General features: G+C 41.2%; 1 protein-coding gene across 7 annotated transcripts in view; it reads right to left on the bottom strand.

Moving 5' to 3' along the window:
- Nucleotides 1-2,868: 2,868 nt before the first annotated feature.
- CRYZL1 (crystallin zeta like 1) overlaps nucleotides 2,869-18,404 on the bottom strand; it is a 32,175-nt gene continuing 16,639 nt past the window's right edge. For 6 of the 7 annotated variants that reach the window (XM_073361628.1, XM_073361611.1, XM_073361636.1 and 3 more), the window contains 7 exons: nucleotides 15,865-15,976; nucleotides 13,589-13,609; nucleotides 11,390-11,488; nucleotides 10,176-10,297; nucleotides 9,562-9,667; nucleotides 4,582-4,627; nucleotides 2,869-3,880 (listed from right to left, as the gene is read on the bottom strand). In XM_073361628.1, coding sequence (XP_073217729.1) covers nucleotides 3,781-3,880; nucleotides 4,582-4,627; nucleotides 9,562-9,667; nucleotides 10,176-10,297; nucleotides 11,390-11,488; nucleotides 13,589-13,609; nucleotides 15,865-15,976 — 606 coding nt within the window. In that variant the 3' untranslated portion in view covers nucleotides 2,869-3,780. The remainder of the gene's footprint in view (nucleotides 3,881-4,581; nucleotides 4,628-9,561; nucleotides 9,668-10,175; nucleotides 10,298-11,389; nucleotides 11,489-13,588; nucleotides 13,610-15,864; nucleotides 15,977-18,404) is intronic. The other variant, XM_073361602.1, reaches the window with a different exon arrangement.

Genomic DNA, 18,404 nt, shown 5'->3' with positions numbered 1-18,404 from the left:
AATGTGTATATAAGAGTAATACCGAGGAAAAAAAGATTTATTTGAAGATATATCAAAGCTATTAATTACAGGCTATTTCCACAGTAACCTTCAGGTTTACTAGAATGGTATATGCTAAAAGAAGCAGAAATGTTATCTAAAGGGATAGAATACGGAGGAGTCTTTCACACCTGGGCCTTGTCTACACAAGTGATTTTCCTGGCATTAGTTTAGCACTGGTGCCACTGCACTGTGGAGTGAGCTAGTGCAGACCCAGTGCAGACATTTTTATCACCATGTCAAAAAACCTACAGCCATTCAGAGACTGAGGCCACAGAAACAGGTGGATTCAACGCTCCTTTGGACAGACTAAAGCAAGTGTATTGTGCTGACCAAAGCTGCTACAGGAATATCCAAAGCAGATGCCATTCTGCCTACCAGGTCTTAAAAGGCCCTGCTGCCCCTCAGAGGAGAGGAGAAAGCAGTCAAGACAGCCTCATCAGGAGCTGTGGTATAAGTAGCAGCTTAGAAGCCAAACTGGTTCTTCCTCCAAGAAAGTGTCCAGATCCACATCAGGCAGCACTTCTGACTTAGCAGACTAGACAAGGCTGAAAAATCCCTTTAGGAGCCTTCATCTTCTTTAGTGGAAGAGACTTTCAAGGGAGGACAACAGGAGCTGCTGGGTGCTCAACACTTTTGAGAATCAGGTCTCTTTATTCAGATGCTTAAATAGGGATTTAGGAGCCTAGCTTTCGGCTCGTATTTTTGGAACTCTTGGCATAATAGCTACACTAATAGCTTTAGACTAATTTTAGGTTCTATACAAATATATCTAAGCTAACACTCCATATAGAAAGAGAATGAATTAATTTCACAACTGCTCATGTTGATGGAGGTGCTAAGGCAAAGGTGGGCAAACTATAGCCTGCGAGACTGTCCTGCCCAGCCCTCGAGTTCCCGGCTGGGTCAGCCTAGGCCCCAGCTCCTCCCCTGCAGCCTCAGCTGGCCAGGCTGCCAGTGCTCTGGGTGGCGGGGCTGCGAGCTCCTGTCAGGCAGTGCAGCAGCGTGGCTGGCTCTGGCCGGGCGGCACAAGTGCCAGACATGCTGCTCTGAGCAGGATGGTAAGGGGGTGGGGAGGTTGGATAAGGGGCAGGAGGTTTGGGGGGGTGGGGTCAGGGTGAGGTTGGATGGGGGAAAGGTTTGGGGGTGGCAGTCAGGGGACATGGGGGGGGCCTGGATAGGAGGTAGGGTGCCCAGGGGGCAGTTAGAGGTGGGGGGGGTCCCAGAAGGGGACAGTCAGGGGCCAAGGAGCAAGGGGTGTGCGGATGGGGGGGGGGGTTCTGAGGGAGGCAGTCAGGGGGTGAGAAGTGGGAGGGGACAGGCTGTCTGGGAAGGCACAGCCTTCCCTACCTGGCCCTCCATACAGTTTTGGAACGCCAATGTGGCCCTCAGGCCAAAAAGTTTGCCCCTGCCTGAGCTAAGGGATAGTTAAAAGGGGTAGGGCATTTATATCAGCAGTTTATTGTACTTAGGGTTTGAGGGACATGCCCATACTCCCTCACAGTCACTTACTGCTTTAAAAGTCTCCAAGGACATGTGTTGGCATGCCACTCCTACACTGTGGGTCTGTGGAGGAAATGTCAAGGAGACTCTTCTGTCATTCAATGGACCTAGTTCATTCAAATTCACCAAAACAATTTGCAAAATGCTTCCCCCCAGCCCAATGTATGAGACCAACAGCTAAAATGTACAACATACAGTAAAACAAAAACAAAAAAAAACAAACAGATTGATAGTTCTAGTTCCTAGAACTCTCTCAATTCTTTTTTTCCCCCCCTTTGCAATTTTATTGTTACTTTTCTAGTTTTGTTAGACCGAATCCAGTTTTGTCATTACATTTTTATTTCCATTCCCTCTGTTCTCGCTCCTTTTATGTTTAGGCATTGAAACTGAAATGAAAGTGGCAGGAGAATAAATATAATACACTACTGGATGGATCCTAGGTTCAAGACTGATTTCAAATGAGAGAGATCAATGCCTTAATGTAATTTTACATGTGTATATTCTGTAGGAACCAGCACCTGTTCTCAAGCTTGCATTGTATCATAAATGGAAAAAATTTATTTTTTTCATACTTCTTATAATCTGCATTATAGGATTTACGGAGGACATGTGATAATCCCAGGGAGGAGAAAAACAGACATACTGTTACAGTCAAGAGAAAAGGTGGGTGAAGTAATAACTTTTATTGAACCAAATTCTGTTGGTGAGAGAAATAAACTTTTAAGCTTACACAGAGCTCTTCAGGTCTGAGTAAAAAAAACAAAAACAAAATAATTCCCAAATTTGAAGCAGAGCTCTGTGTAAGCTTGAAAACTTGTTTCTTTTGCCAATGGAAGTTAGCCCAATAAAAGATATTACCTCACCCACCTTGTCTCTAATATCCTGGGATGAACGCAGCTACAACAACACTGCATATACTGTTACTCAAGATTAAATCTAACAATGTAATACCTAGATTTCAAAGGGCTAGTGCTCACAGTTTGAGCCATCCCCTCCAACAGTGATATTTAAATTAATAGAACAGTTGGTGCTTCAGATCTCAAGCAGTAACAAGCAAGGAAGCTGTAGGCCTCACTGAAAGAACTGTAGGTTTTTTCCTGGAGGATGGATGCTGATGTGTGTGGTAGTGGAAAGGAGAATGGTGTTGGACAAGCTGATCTCATCAACATTAGCGTATGACTAGTTAAGATTAAAGAGCAAAAGTGAAAGGGTGTAAAGGTGTTTTAGGAATGATGTCAAAGATGGAAATCCAGTTTACATTTCCTACTCTTTAGCCATATAAAAAGGAACAAGTCTATGTGCAATAAAGAAAAGGAGTACTTGTGGCACCTTAGAGACTAACCAATTTATTTGAGCATGAGCTTTCGTGAGCTACAGCTCACTTCATCGGATGCATACCGTGGAAACTGCAGCACACATTATATACACACACAGAGATCATGAAACAATACCTCCTCCCACCCCACTGTCCTGCTGGTAATAGCTTATCTAAAGTGATCATCAAGTTGGGCCATTCCTTTTCTTTTTGCGAATACAGACTAACATGGCTGTTACTCTGAAACCTGTCAATGTGCAATAAAGTGCATTGAACATAAACATGAATTGAACACTAAAGCAAAAGACTGACCTCATATCTGTAATCTTTCATTCACATTTATCTATCTTAATTTTATAGCTAAATAAAAGTGTGATGTTATGGTCATAGAACAGTAATTCAAATCTTAAAGGGACAAGATTAACTTGAAAACAAATCAGTTTGAAAAAAAACCCGTTACAAGTTGTGCCTGCCCCTAGAATCCCTCCACCAATTTTTCTAGTTTTACGACTACATTTTCCTATTTTTTAATATTTTTCTCTTCCCTGTTTAAAAAGAGTATGTCAAAGACTGAAGCAGACTATTCAGGTGCTAGCAAATGCAAAAAGTAAAACTGAACAAGCCGAAAAAATATTTTTTCTTGAACTCCAAAATAATCTTAGATGTTACTTATAAACAGCAATAGGAGTGAAAAAAATCAGACAGATGTGATTTTTAAGTTAATGGTATCTCTTTAGAGTTGTTGATGGAATCATTCTATTAGATTTGATACAGAGAAACTGAAAGTCTCAGTACCAAAACATTCACAGCCCAGACACCATCTTCAGACACTAGTTACAGAACTATTTGAAGTTGCACACCAATTTACTTATCAAATATATTACATATCTGTCTCGCAATCTTAGAAACAAGGAAATTGTGCTTCAGAATTGGATGACTTGTCTTTTTCTTGCTTGATTCTTCTGAACTATTTCCATAGAAACCTTGGCTTCATACAATGGGACTGGTTCATCCAACTGAGGCCTAAAAGGGAGCAATCTGTCAGAAGTGTCTGGTGTGCATGTTCAGATCAATAAGAAACATTCCAATACTATTGCTGTAGACTTTACATTTTACAACGTCAACTTTACTCCTTAAACAAAATGAAAATGTTATAGCTCTGCTAGGATCCCTGGAAGAACTGCAGAGCTGTAAAGCAAACAGGAAACACAAGTTTAATTCAAGATAGCCTGAATTTCTTTTTGGCAGGGGGGCGGGCTACTCTTCCCACTCTGTGTAAGCAGTGAGGGATCTCCCTTTTCCCCCCCACTTATGGCAGTCTCAAATTCTATTAACTCCATCATTCTTCTGACAGAGGAAGCCTAGAAAGATCTCCATTTAGAGCCAGCAATACTCTTCATTCAGGTACTGTTGAGCACCACAAGGTATTCTCTCCCCACAAGGAAAGAATGTGCTGCCTCTGTTGGATTTCCAGACAGTGCTGATCCAGGGAGAGAAAAAACAGGAATTGGACCCAAGTTTTCCATGTGGTAATGCAGCAGGCTAGCCACACGTATAGACCATAAACAGCTTCATATAACTTATTCAGTAAAATTTCTCACAATGTAGTTCTTTGAGTTGACAGTACAGGTGGCAAGAGTTTTCTGAAGAATAGTTATTTCCCAGGTTAAAAACTCAGTATTAATCAATCAGAGTTTGTTTTCACTATGGTACTTCTGTCTTACCTGAAAATACTATTTGATAACTTTTCCATTACATCTTCTAAGATACGTATCTGAGAGGGCTGTTAAGGTAACAATATATACACAAAAGACTGATCTTTAAGTCCACAGTTCTGCAGTTAGATTTGCCTGGGGTAGATCCAGGCATCTGTGCAGAGCTCCCAGGGTCAGGGATAAGATGAGATGATTTAAAGACTGAAAATAAAGTTAATCTGAGGTCCACGTTTGATTATGTGTTACAAATTATGCTTCCTAAAACAAAATAAAGAAGGCAGGTAGACGAATGTATCCTCTAACAAATACAACAGGAGTTGATCTGCCACAGTACCTAGGAGTTCTAGTGCTGTATCATAACAATTTTAAAAATAAAACTGTTAAGTTTTACATTATCTGTATGGTGCTAAAGCACTAGTTACAATGTCCATCATTAAACAGAGCATGGCACTCTTTGGAGAATAGGTATGACAGGTTTTGGTATGAGTAATCTGTATGAATGATGGATAGCTATTTGTCTGAGGTAAAAATCAAGACAAGTCTGGGAGCAGAAGAACATGTGAAGCAGAACATATGGATTTACTGAACTCTCAAGGACATGCACAGTGTATAAACGCTGTGCACATTTTCAAGAAATCTATTTTATTTGAACTAATCAGCAATACTCATTACAATGGGAAAAAGAGGGTTTTATTAAGACTGTCTACTTTTACAGACCTTACAGTGGCACAGCTGTCCTGCTGCAGTTGGGCTGCTGTAAGATCTCCCATGTAGCTGCTCTATGTCGATGGGAGAGAGCTCTCTCGCTGGCATAATTAAACCATCCCCAATGAGCAGCAGTAGCTATGTCAGTGGGAGAGTGTCTCCTGCTGACACAGCACTGTCTGGACCGGTGCATTTGTAAGTAAAACTTATGTCAGTCGGGGGGTGTTTTTCCCCATACTCCTGAGTGACAAAAGTTTTACCGACCGAAGTGCTAGCAGAGTCATAGTAGTAGTCTTCAGTATTTTTGTCAGTTACCAGAAAATGTAACTTGGATTCATTCAATGTTAAGAGTAATCAATTTAGTATTCAAAATGTAAGCCATTTCAACCTGATCTTCATGTGATCTCTTCTGATTTTTTTTCCTGCAGTATGTTTACAGTGTCCAGATCACATACATATGTTCAATGTTTCTATATAACAATTCAAGGTAATGCTGTTATTCTGTTTGAACAACCTGTGGTAAATAAAGTATGCTCCTTGATTATAGGAAAACATAAGAGCTGACAAAATAAATCCTGTTTGTTTAGTTAGTTTAAGAGCTAAGAACACAAACTGTATTTCTCAGAATTATTAGTCATTTTTAAATCAGGAAAATTAATCGAGCTACACTGAAGTGGAATGTCAACAAATAACTTTTTAAAAGAATATTCATGATTACTTGCTTCCCCACCCCACACATCAATGTTCATGTAGATAAGCCTTTTGGTGTGCTTAATTTTGGTTAAACTATTGTGCAATTTAGTTGGGGGGAGGGGGACTTCCTTTGCCCCAAGAGTCTCAATGTAGTTAACTCCCTTTTAGAATGCAGGAACTTAATCCTTACATTCCTGTTCTGCTGAACTGCAAAAAATGATTCAGCAGATCTCATGATCTGCAGCGCTGTGCAGAAGCAAGGAGGGACCTTAAAAGCATCATTAAATTTGCAACAAAAGGTATAGATATTGTTTTTTATATAAAGAGCCACTCATCTCTCCAGCAGCATGCGCGCACACACGCACACAGCTCAACAGAATGTAGGTACACAGAATTTGCAAATAGGGTACAATTTCTTAAAGTACAGTTCTTATGAAGACAAAATTATAATAATGAGGTATTAAATATTTCAGTTTAGTCATTAGAATGCAACAGTTAAGATCTGTAGATGAAAAAAGTAATGCCTAGAAGAATGGAGAACAAGTACCATATATACTCTATCATAAACCGGTTTGTTTTTAAGGCCCTCCCCCACCCAAGATGGATAAGTAAAAATAGAAAAGTTTTATGACCCATTCATAAGCCGACCCTATAATTCAGGGGTCAGCAAACTTTGGCTCCCAGGTCATCAGGATAAGTTGCTGGTGGGCTGAGATGGATTGTTTACCTTGAGTGTCCACAGGCACGGAGGTAAACCTAAGTAAACAAAGCGTCAGCTGCTTACCCTAACAGGCCGGGACAGCAACTGGTGGGGAAATTTTTTGCGGGGCGGGGGATGAGAAGCTGGGGGTCAGGGGAGTAACCCACATGACTCCACCCCTAGCTCAGGACCCCCCCATCCCTTCCCACCTTATCTGGGGAGGGCCAGGGAAGAATGTCTCTGGCCTGGCCGGAGCTGCTCCGGCGGGTTGGGCAGCGCAGCCACAGCCTGCTCTGGTGGGCCAGACCGGGCAGCATGGCCGCAGCATGTTCCAGCGGGCTGGGCCAGGTGGCATGGCTGCAGCGTGCTCCAGTGGGCCGGGCGGCGCAGCCACAGCCTGCCAGCCCTAGAGCTGCAGAAGCTGGGGGGGGGGGGGGAAAAGAGCAGCATGGCCAGAAGCAGAACCACTCTGGCCCCGCCTTTTCCCTTCTGGCTCTGCTGCCTCACCTTGCTTCCTCTGTTGGGGAGAGGGACTGTGTCCCACCTCTCCCTCTCTATACCCATTCATAAGCCTACCTCCTTCTCTGATGCTTCCCTTTTTTACTAAAAAAATTCAGCTTATGAACAAGTATATACGGTAAACCTTACTATCTAAAAGCATAGACAAGATTTGATTTAAGGTGCCAGATTCTCAGCTGGTGTAATTCAACACAACTACATTGCCTTCTATGGGGTTATGCTGATTTACACTGGTGGAGGATCTGGGCCCTAATTTTACTTTCTTCAAAATATTTGTTTTAGTTTTCTGTTCTGTTTTTCCCAAAGTACAGTAACTCCTCACTTAGTGTTGTCTCAGTTCGTGTTGTTTCGTTGTTACCTCACTGATCTATTACAGAACATACTTGTTTAAAGTTGCGCAATGTTTGCTCATAACATTGTTTGGCTGCTGCCTGCTGGCAGGTGGGGGCTTGGAACCAGGGTGGACTGGTGCCCCGCCCCCCCATCAGTTCTCCATCACCACCCCTAGTAGTTCCCACCTGCCGGCAGGCCCCACAAATCAACAAATCTCTCCACCTTCCCCACGCCTCCCACCTGCAGCAATCAGCTGTTTCAGTGTTCAGGAGGCTCTGATGGGGAGGAAGGAGAGGGGAGGAGCGAGGACACAGCATGCTCAGGGGGAGGGGTGGAGTGGGGGGCAGGCGTGGGGCAGAACCAAGTTGAGCACCCCCTGGCACTTTGGAAAGTCAGCGCCTCTGCAGCTGTGCATGCGCTGTCTGGAGAAGGGAGTGGTGCGCTCTAGTGGGATAGCGTGGGTTCATCATCACATTCAGTTTCCACAAAGAAGTGTTTGTAGCCACTGCCGTGTGTCTATTGTGTCTCCTCCCTCGGTGCCAACTCTTAGAGTAGGAGGCTACATTAACAATAACGTGTTAACCCTTGAGGGCTCAGCTGAGTGCTAGTTTATCATTTAGCAGCAAGGCATTCCCTGGGAACTATCCCAATTGATATCAACATGGTTGCTTTAGGAGAAGCTCATTAGCAGGTCCCCAGACAATCCTCTGATTAGAAGTTGTTTAAAACGTGTGTGTGTGCGCGTGAGAGATTGAGCTATATGTCTTGTCTGGTGAAAAAATTTTCCCTGGAACCTAGCCCCTGCACTTACATTAATTCTTATGAAAAACTGGATTCGCTTAACAGTTTCTCTGAAAGTCGCATTTTTCAAGAACATAACTACACCTCTACCCTCATATAATGTGGTCCACGGGAGACGAAAAAAATCTCATCGCATTATAGGTGAGACCACGTTATACTGAACTTGCTTTGGCTCCCCTGTTCCTTGTTCCAACTACTCCCTCCAGAGACCCCTGTCCCTAATCACCCCCAGGACCCACCCCCTACCCAACCCCCCTGCTACCTGTCCCCTGACTGCTCCAACCCCTTTCCACACACCCTGCCCCCTGACAGGCACTCACCAGCAGTGGCGGGAAGCAGAGCAACGCGGCCCCTACCTGTTCCACTCCACCAGCTCCCAGCCGCGGTGCTCTGCTTCCTGCCGCCAGTGAGTGCGGGGAGGTGGGGAAAGGACGCCCTCTGCACTCACCGGTGGCAGGAAGCGGAGTGAAGTGGCCCCAGCCCACTCAGCTTTCCTTGCCCCGGCCCCAGCCATGTTGCTGTGGGCGGGGGATGGGGAAAAGGTCCTGCACTCACCTGTGGTGGGAAGCGGAGCGTCACGTCTAGAAGCTGGTGGAGTGGAGCGGGCTGGGGCCAGGCTGCTCTGCTTCTGCCACTGCGGGTGAGTGTTGGGGGGATCCCTTCCCCCAAGTGACACGGATGGGGCTGGGGCAAGGGAAGCAGAGTGGGCTGCTCCCGGCCCCCCACTAATCCCCTGGGCCACTCAGAGACTGCAGGGCCCCTAAAAGTGCCCTGCCATAGCTCCTGCCTCCCAGACCCTGGAGGGGGTGTGGGGGGGAAGGCCCTCTGCCCCTTATCCAACCCCTCGGCTCCAGCCCGGCACCCTTAACACGCTGCTCAGAGCGGTGTGTCAGAGCTTTACCGTGTTGTATGCGAACCCGTGTTATATTGGGTCACGGTATATCAGGGTAGAGGTGTATAACATTAAGCAAGGAGATAGTGTATACACTTAGAGGGAATCTACATAAAAAGTGTGGTCAAAGCAATAATTTATTATATATATATATATATATATGAGAAAGTGATATTCCAAACAATGGTTAGGATGTTTCTGAAGTAGTAAAACATTTAACCACATGGTTAAAATTTAGCATATGCTTAGGTGCCTTGTTAGATCAGAGAATATACTAGTAGTTATCTCATAATTTTTCCCTCAGGCAGATTACTAGTTAGTGTCTAAAATCACCATTAAAGGATATAAAGATACTTCCCTTGTTGCACATTTGACAAATTCCATACTTCATCATTCAGAAAAGAGACTGTGGCTCCCTTAAGGAACAAGCAGTGGCTATCTGGAGGGTCCAACTTAAACAAATTAATAGAAACATCAATACATTTTCTCAAATGAAAATGGTATGAACCAATCAGATTAGTGGATGGTTGATTTATATTTACTGCTAAAAGATGAAAAAACCCTTCCAAATCTATCAGAAATTAACTGATTCATAATGGTCACAACAGTGTAATTTTTTTTTAAAAAAATGGTACTTTATGACTGGCAAATCAGTTCAATACTTTGAGCCAAACAACATGAACCCTTCAATAATGGTGTGTCCATGCTATTATAGTAATTTCTTTTCTACACCATCACGACTGCTCATACAAAATGACACTGATTTGTTATATGATAGAAATAAAGACATTTATTAATGTTGTTGCAGGATAAATACTTCCTGCTGCTTTGGAAATAAACATCAAGGTTTGTGTGTGCACAAACTGACCGATATTATTTTAGCAGTGGGAGACCATTCATCTGAGAGACAATTCTAAAATACTTTGTAGTTAAGAGTAACTTGCAGTATTTTGTCCTTACCTGGAGGTTTTTCTCTGTGGTTACCCAGTGTCCTCCAGCACTAAGAAGTGTAATGATATCATGTTTGTGTGGCAGCAGTTGCTGTTTTAATGTTGACTCATCTTCTTTACTGTATAATCTCACTTAAAAAAAACAAAAAAGGAATACAAGTTATGTACAATGCCTAACAAAATAAACTTTATGTTCAGTTTCCGCTTTATCAGAAAAATATGTTTTGCATGTATAAGAAACAGAATCTCATGAAGATTTCTCACTGAAAAGCACCTGGTTTGTTCATTTTACATTTTCCTTATTCTTGTTTTTTAGTTCAGTCTTAAATTGACTCTAAATGTATTTTTAATGGGGTGAAAAACTGTTTTTGAGATGCACAGTTTGCAAATCAGTGTTGTAGAATACAGACAAAAACAGATGCATGGCAGTGATTTAAATACAGCTGAAAATGTTTTTAGTGAAATATATGCAAGAGCAGAACCTCTATGAAGCAATACCAGTAATATATATTCCTTTTAATAAATAAGAGCTCAGTGGAAGTCTTTCTAGAAAGTCCCACAAATGTTTTAAAATACCATTAAATAGTAAGAAAGTTTGTCAACTGTAAAGCAAGTAGTATTCTCAGCACAGGAGGTTTATTCACGTTCACTCTGGGCTTTCATTGCTCATGCAAGGTGCTAACTGACAGCACTGCAGATTTATGTCCTTACTTTATCCACTAAACAGCAAAAACAGTGGTAGTACAAATTTCCTCCATGCTGATTCCTTTTCAGTTATTTCAAACTAAAAAAAAAAACAAAAAAAAAACAAAAACCATCGGGCAGGATTTAGAAGATGAATTTATTTTAATGATCAAAAAAGTCACAGTTTTAGTCATTCAGCATCATATACTGTCCATGGGAAATAATTTGCAACATAACTGTCTAAGGAGTTTTGTTTAAAAGTAACAATTAGTAAAATGTTCACTTAACAACTATTACTAATCTGTATGACTGTGCAGTAGTATCAGATACTTCCATTACAGGGTGACATGATCGCATACGCTTAAGGAGATCTGGCATTCTACCCAGCAGAGGCACAAGTACATTTGCACATTGTGGGAGAACAGACACACAATCATTGTCTATTATGTAGGTGTGTTTTTAGTTGAAGTGTTTTGCAATTTGTCAAAAATAAAAATATTTAATACCACTCAGCAGAGCAATTCTGTAGCAATTACAAACCTCCAGCATCTAGGACAATATCCACTCCCAGCCCGCCTGTTTCCTCCAAACAGCTTTCTGCCACATCAGTCTTACCATTTGAGACATCAATGACTCGAGCTAGACAGGACAGGAAGTTTGGTCAGTTACAGTAAGAATCTAGAATTTAAACCCAAAGCAGAACACATGCAAATGGAGTTTCTATTCTTTAAAATGAGCTATGAACAAAATTGCAGCAAAGCAAAGAAATCCAGCAGTTTCTAGTCTCCAAATTATTTAAGACCAGTGACTGAATTTACTGAAACCAAAAACACTAAAGTATATTTAACAGCATTTAAGCTCAAAATGAAATATATGACAGGACAGCATAAAAAAAAAATCTATCCGTGATCAAAATTAGATTATATTAGGATTCTGAGGTAGTTAGCTATACCAGGGTTTCTCAAACTTCACTGCACCAAGACCCCCTTCTGACAACAAAAATTACTACATGACCCCAGGAGAGGGGACTGAAGCCTGAGTGGGTGAGGGAGCGAAAACAGAAGCCCAAGGGCTTCAGTCTCAGGAGTCCTGCTGCCCAGCACTGAAGCCCCCAGCAAGTTTAAGCCAGCCCGGGCAACCCCATTAGAACAGGGTCACGACCCACTTTGGGGTCACACCACACAGTTTGAGAATCACTGAGCTATACTATAGAAGCAATATGCATTAGAACAGTGGTCCCCATGATGTGGGGCATGGAAATGTTCAGGAAGGTGTGGCTGGGCCTGGGCCAGCCTACATGGGGGATGGATAGGGAGTGTCTCAGCCCCACACTGCCCCCTGCTTGGCTCTGGCCCTGCCCCCAACCCCACCTGCGACTCCACAAGCCCGGCTCCCGGCCCCTGACTGTGGCCGGGCTCCTGGTGGGAGGAGGAGGAGGAGAGGGGTGTGGACAGGTTCCATTGCAGGTAAGGGGTGGGGGGGAGAAATTGTGACAGAAAAAATATTGGGGACAACTGGACTAGAGGAATGATCAGAAAGTCATCATTTTTAATCATGGTTGTGTCATTGACTTGCTTTGTGGTTTTGAGCAAGTCACTTCATAGCATTGCATCATTATCCTCATCTAAAATAACCCTGCAATAATGATAACACTTAATTACCTAACAGAAATGCTGTGAAGGTTAACATGTTACATTTTTGTATATAGCTTTTAACCTGTACGGTGCTATTATACAATATCGCATTAAAGAATGCTTTCTGGCTTTCTTTTCAAAGCTTTATTGAAGAAAATGGTGTTCATAAGGTTTATGTTGCACCAACTATCCAGTAGCTCAGAGGTGGGCAAACTTTTTGGCCTGAGGGCCACATCTGGGAATAGAAATTGTATGGCAGGCTATGAATGCTCACAAAATTGGGGTTGGGGTGTGGGAGGGGGGCGAGGGCTCTGGTTGGTGTGGGCTCTAGGGTGGGGCTGGGGATGAGGAGTTTGGGGTGTAGGAGGGTGCTCTGGGTCTGGACCGAGGAGTTCGGAGGGGGATCAGAGCTGGGGCAGGGGAGAAGCTCAGGGGAGCAGGCTCTGAGCGGTGCTTACCTTAAGTTGCTCCCAGAAGCACTAGCATGTCCCTGCTTCGGCTCCTACACAGAGGCGCAGCCAGGCGGCTCTGCATGCTGATCCATCTGCATGCACTGCCCCTGCAGCTCCCATTGGGGTGCTGGAAGGGGCCACTGGAGCGTGTAGGAGCTGGAGCAGGGCCATGCCGCGGCTTCCAGGAACCACATGGAGCAGCCCCCAACCCTGTGCCCTGGTTAGAGCGCTGGAGCGGGGCCATGCTGCAGCTTCTGGGAGCCGCATGGCACGGCCCCTGACTCAGTGCCCCGGCTGGAGCAGGGCAAGCCCCAGACCCTGCTCCCCAGTGGGAGCTCACAGGCCGGCTTAAAATGGCTCGGCCCGTGGGCCATAGTTTGCCCACCCCTGCAGTAGCATTTCCATACAGTTAAAAAAGTAAGACTGAAATCAGAGATTTCAGTTGCTGGAAATTAAGAACAATTAGGGTATAGAAGTAGCCTATGTAAACTTTTTTCCAGCTTGTAGAATAAAACAAACATTTCTATTTAAATAAGCTGCATAAGTAAAGTTTTTGCACTTTAAATTAACATAACTGAAATAATTACAAATAAAATTGGAGGTATATATCCAAACCATAATAGGTTAAACTAAAATTTGCAAAGTGAACTTACCAATTAAAGGTTGCCTCATGCCTTTTTGATATTAAGGAAGAAAAAAGGAGAGAAGAAGGTGTGAAGCAGGCATTTAGAAGAGTCAGTAAATGAAAAGAACAATCACACTTAGTTAGGAATTGTAGTGAGGCAGAGTGGCCTCCCTTCAAGCCTGACTGTTACTGAAAAATTGCTTACTTTATCATTTTTACCACATAAGTATAAAATAAATCAATATGAATATAAATATTGTACTTATAGAGAGCAGTATAAACAAAGCATTGTCTGTATGAAATTTTAGTTTATACTGATTTTGCTAGTGCTTTTTATGTAGCCTGTTGTACAACTAAGCAACTATTTAGATGAGTTGATGTACCTGCTGGAAGACCTGCGTACCCCGGTTGAGAATTACTATGCTAGAGTATCAGTTGTTTCAGGGGATGCATCTTGGGTACCCTACTATTTATTTTATTAATTAATCACAATGATGCCATGACAGAGCATAATTCAACATGATATAAAAAGAAACTAATAAAAATTCTGTAACAGATATATTTCAAAATTATTTAACATCTATTTTAAAAAGTGGGTGATTGGTAACCAATTGTGTTAAAATGTGAGGTGACAGTCTAGTTATTTGGAACCACTTCATTCACATACATAACATTTAGTGCTATATTCAATGTTTATAAATTTTGCCTTAGGTCAATGTGCTCCAGCCTATAATTCAAATGTGTTAGTCACAACCCTGTTTAAACCCACTTCTTGCCGGCAAGGTGCAATAACCATTTTTCAACCAGTGCAGACAAGGCTTATCTGTGTAATAAATCATTTTACAAAATCAAAAGATCCTCCATAGTTTATAGAAATTTTAAAAAACCCAATATTTATTATAAGGTTCACCAAGTCTTTCTGACCAGCACAATCACATTAGCTCTCTAGTAGCAATATATGGTTCTGACTAACAGTTTGTGTACCTTTGACAGGTCTTTAGTCCTTCCCTCCTGCTTCCACTGAACTTAATGATGAGTAGTGGGTAATAGCAACACTTTTCATGACTTGGTGCCACCATTTATCCAATACCTGCTATTACGGCGTATGAAAGTTGTCCAGTATCAAACACCTGCTATTTACTATACTGAGAAGGCTCAGAGAGAACCATGACATCACACAAGACATCACAGGGGACGCATAAAAATAAATTTTGCAGCTGATTACTGTAAGTACACATTTTTCTTATGTTTCATCAGTACTCTGCTAGAAATACATTATGCTCATACTTATGTTCATATTCTGTCCCGATTCTGAAATTAACATTAGAACCCACTAGTTTAACATACTTCCTCTGTTTTGCTATTGTCTTTAGTCAAATTATTGAAAGCATGTGAAAACAGCTTCCTGTATATAGACCAAATATTAATACCTACCTATCAAGAGAAACTTTTACTAAATTTACACAATTTACACATTTTGGAAAAAACAAGATTTTATGCTTATTGTCTTTTTTAAAAAATCTAAAAATACACATTAGATCTATTTTCCCCTGTACCCCTAATCAAAAACAAATCTTTTGACTCCCAAGAATAGCATCCCAATACCTTGCTCCAAAAAATCCTAGTGTATGTCACAATAAACTGGGAACTGAAGGAGACAGATAAACATGCACTTGGAGCCTAATCTGAAACCCACTGAAGTCAATGGAAAGACTCTGGCTCAAACTTCTGGAGGATTAGATTCCTAACTACAGAACTTCATTGATTTTCTGACAAAGAAATTATATCAGTATCATGAAACTGAGCTCCCTCTTGTTTCTATAAGAACTTAAAACTAATCCCCATAGTTTGTTTCAATTTGGAATTCTGATTTAGGCAGCTAAATACTATACCTCGGGCTCATGATTATGTTGGAAAGACTTCAGGTACAGAGATTGAATTCTGTGCGACTGATGGTCAGGTAACAATTTCTCTCTACTCTTGAGCAATGTTATCTACTATAAGAAGAGACTGCCCAAGCAGTCTGACTAAAACCAGGCATTAAACTTTTATAGAAGTGTTTTTGCTAAATAAGAAGTACTGGGAAATAGCCAGCACCACAAAGGATGTGAAGATCAAAAAGTCCTATTAAATACATCTAAAAAAATATGTGTTAAGTTAGACTAAACTTTTACACTATATGAGACTATTTTTAAGTTTGGATTTTAGATTTCAGTTGTTAAAATAGATAGAATTCAAACTGAAAAAATATATTTCAAATCATTGTTCCAACAAAAGTGTAGTGAGAAAGACTATAAAACTTACCCACAGGAGGTCTAAGCCTCTCCAAGTACTGCTTGTCTTCAAGACTATATGCTGTAGAAATTACTTTGGCTCCTCTGTGCTGTGCTAACTGAATAGCTATTGTACCAAATGGCTGCAGGGAAAAATATACCAGTTTATCCACAACCACAGTAATGAAATGTAGTTTGAAAACAAGAGTTTTATTACAAAGGTAGTTCTAGAGCTATCAAAGAAGGACACCTTGAAACAGGCTTAATATTTTGTCTTAATGAAATATGGCTGGAAAAGTATTTCAGATCCGTAGGGGTCTGCTCTTGCGCTCATTGAGGACAATGGAAGTCTTTTAACAGACTTTAGTGGGCTTTGGATCAGACTCTAGGAGATAGTTAATCTCCTTCCAGAGCAGCTGTAGCTTGAATTCCAGCTCTAGTGTATAAAGTATTGTAAATGCAGCTGCAATTTCGGAGTATGTCTGTAGAAGAGAGGAAGTCTTTGCATTTGGTTGCTACTTGAAGGAGGACATGCTCTCTAGAGAGGAGTTTCAAGCACTTGTTATCTTGTATATGTTGCAAAGCTATATTTCATTGATGGTTCTTTGCTCAAGTGAGCCTAACAGCTGCACCAGCAGTTAAGAGGGCAGGTAATCAAAACTGAACAATGTAAGAGAAATTGAAAAGTGGTGGTGGGGAAAGAGGTCAAACTACAGTTTTCTTCCATCTACAGTTGAGGGATCAATACAAAGAGCGTGTAAAAGTAGAGCAAAGCAAGGAGGAATTCCCTCTTTACTCCCCACACAACATGGATAGGATTGTACAACTGGCCCGATGTATTTAGGGGCGCCCCTTCTTATCCTTGTGAATCATCTACTGAAAGATAGAGGAAGTGGATACCAGATTTGATTAGTCCAATCTGTCATTGCAAATGCTATGTTCCTGGGTAAATTCCTTGATAAAAGTAAATTACTAGGGCTGTTGATTAATCGCAGTTAACTCACGCAATTAACTCAAAAAATTAATCACGATTAATCACAGTTTTAAGCTCACTATTAAACAATAGAATACAACTGAAATTTATTAAATATTTTGGATGTTTTTCCTACATTTTAAAATATACTGATTTCAATTACAACACAGAATACAAAAAGTGTACAGTGCTCACTTTATATTATTTTTTTATTACAAATATTTGCACTATAAAAATGATAAAAGAAATAGTATTTTTCAGTTCAGCTCCTACAATACTGTAGTGCAATCTCTTTATCATGAAAATACAACAAAATACGTTGTGAATACAATGTTACATAACTGCCATTAAAAACAAAACAATGTAAAAACTTTAGCGCCTACAAGTCCACTCAGTCCTACCTCGTCAGCCAATTGCTAAGAGAAACAAGTTTGTTTACATTTACAGGAGATAATGCTGCCCACTTCTTATTTACAATGTCACCTGAAAGCAAGAATGGGTGTACACATGGCACTTTTGTAGCCAGCACTGCAAGGTATTTATGTGCCAGATAGGCTAAATATTTGTATGTCCCTTCATGCTTTGGCCACCATTCCAGAGGATGTGCTTCCGTGCTGATGACGCTCGTTACAAAAATAATCTGTTAATTAAATTAGTGACGGAATTCCTTGGGGGAGAATTGCATGTCTCTTGCTCTATTTTACCTGCATTCTGCCATACATTTCATGTTCTAGAACTCTTGGATGATGACCCAGCACATGTTGTTCGTTTTAGGAACACTTTTACTGCAGATTTGACAAAACGCAAAGATGGTACCAATGTGAGATTTCTAAAGATAGCTACAGCACTTGACCCAAGGTTTAAGAATCTGAAGTGCCTTCCAAAATCAGAGGGATGAGGAGTGGAGCATATTTTCAGAAGTCTTAAAAAAGAGCAACACTCCAATGTGGAAACTACAGAACCTGAACCACCAAAAAAGAAAAATCAACCTTCTGCTGGTGGCATCTGAATCAGATAATGATAATGAACATGTGTCAGTCCACACTGCTTTGCATTGTTATCGAGCAGAACCAGTCATCAGCATGGGTGTATGTTCTCTGTAACGATGGTTGAAGCATGAAGGGACATGAATCTAGTACATGGCACAAATATCTTATGACACCAGCTACAACAATGTCAGGTGAATGCCTGTTCTCACTTTCAGGTGACACTGTAAACAAGAAGCAGGCAGCACTATCTCCTGAAAATGTAAACAAACTTGTTTGAGTGATTTGCTGAACACGTAGGAAGGACTGAGTGGACTTATAGGCTACAAAGTTTTACATTGTTTTATGTTTGAATGCAGTTTTTTTCTTTGTACATGGTTCTACATTTGTAAGTTCAACCTTCATGAAAAAAAAGATTGCACTACAGTACTTGTATTAGGTGAATTGAAAAACTTTTTTTTTTTACAGTGCAAATATTTATAATAAAAAATACAAATAAAGTGAGCACTGTACACTTTGTATTCTGTGTGGTAATTTAAATCAATATGTTTGAAAATGTAGAAAAACATCCCCAAATATTTAAATAAATCTTATTCAATTATTAACAGCACA

Source organism: Lepidochelys kempii, chromosome 1 (genome assembly GCF_965140265.1).
Source record: "Lepidochelys kempii isolate rLepKem1 chromosome 1, rLepKem1.hap2, whole genome shotgun sequence".
Taxonomy (NCBI): domain Eukaryota; kingdom Metazoa; phylum Chordata; order Testudines; family Cheloniidae; genus Lepidochelys; species Lepidochelys kempii.
This window is presented reverse-complemented; position numbering and strand designations above follow the sequence as displayed.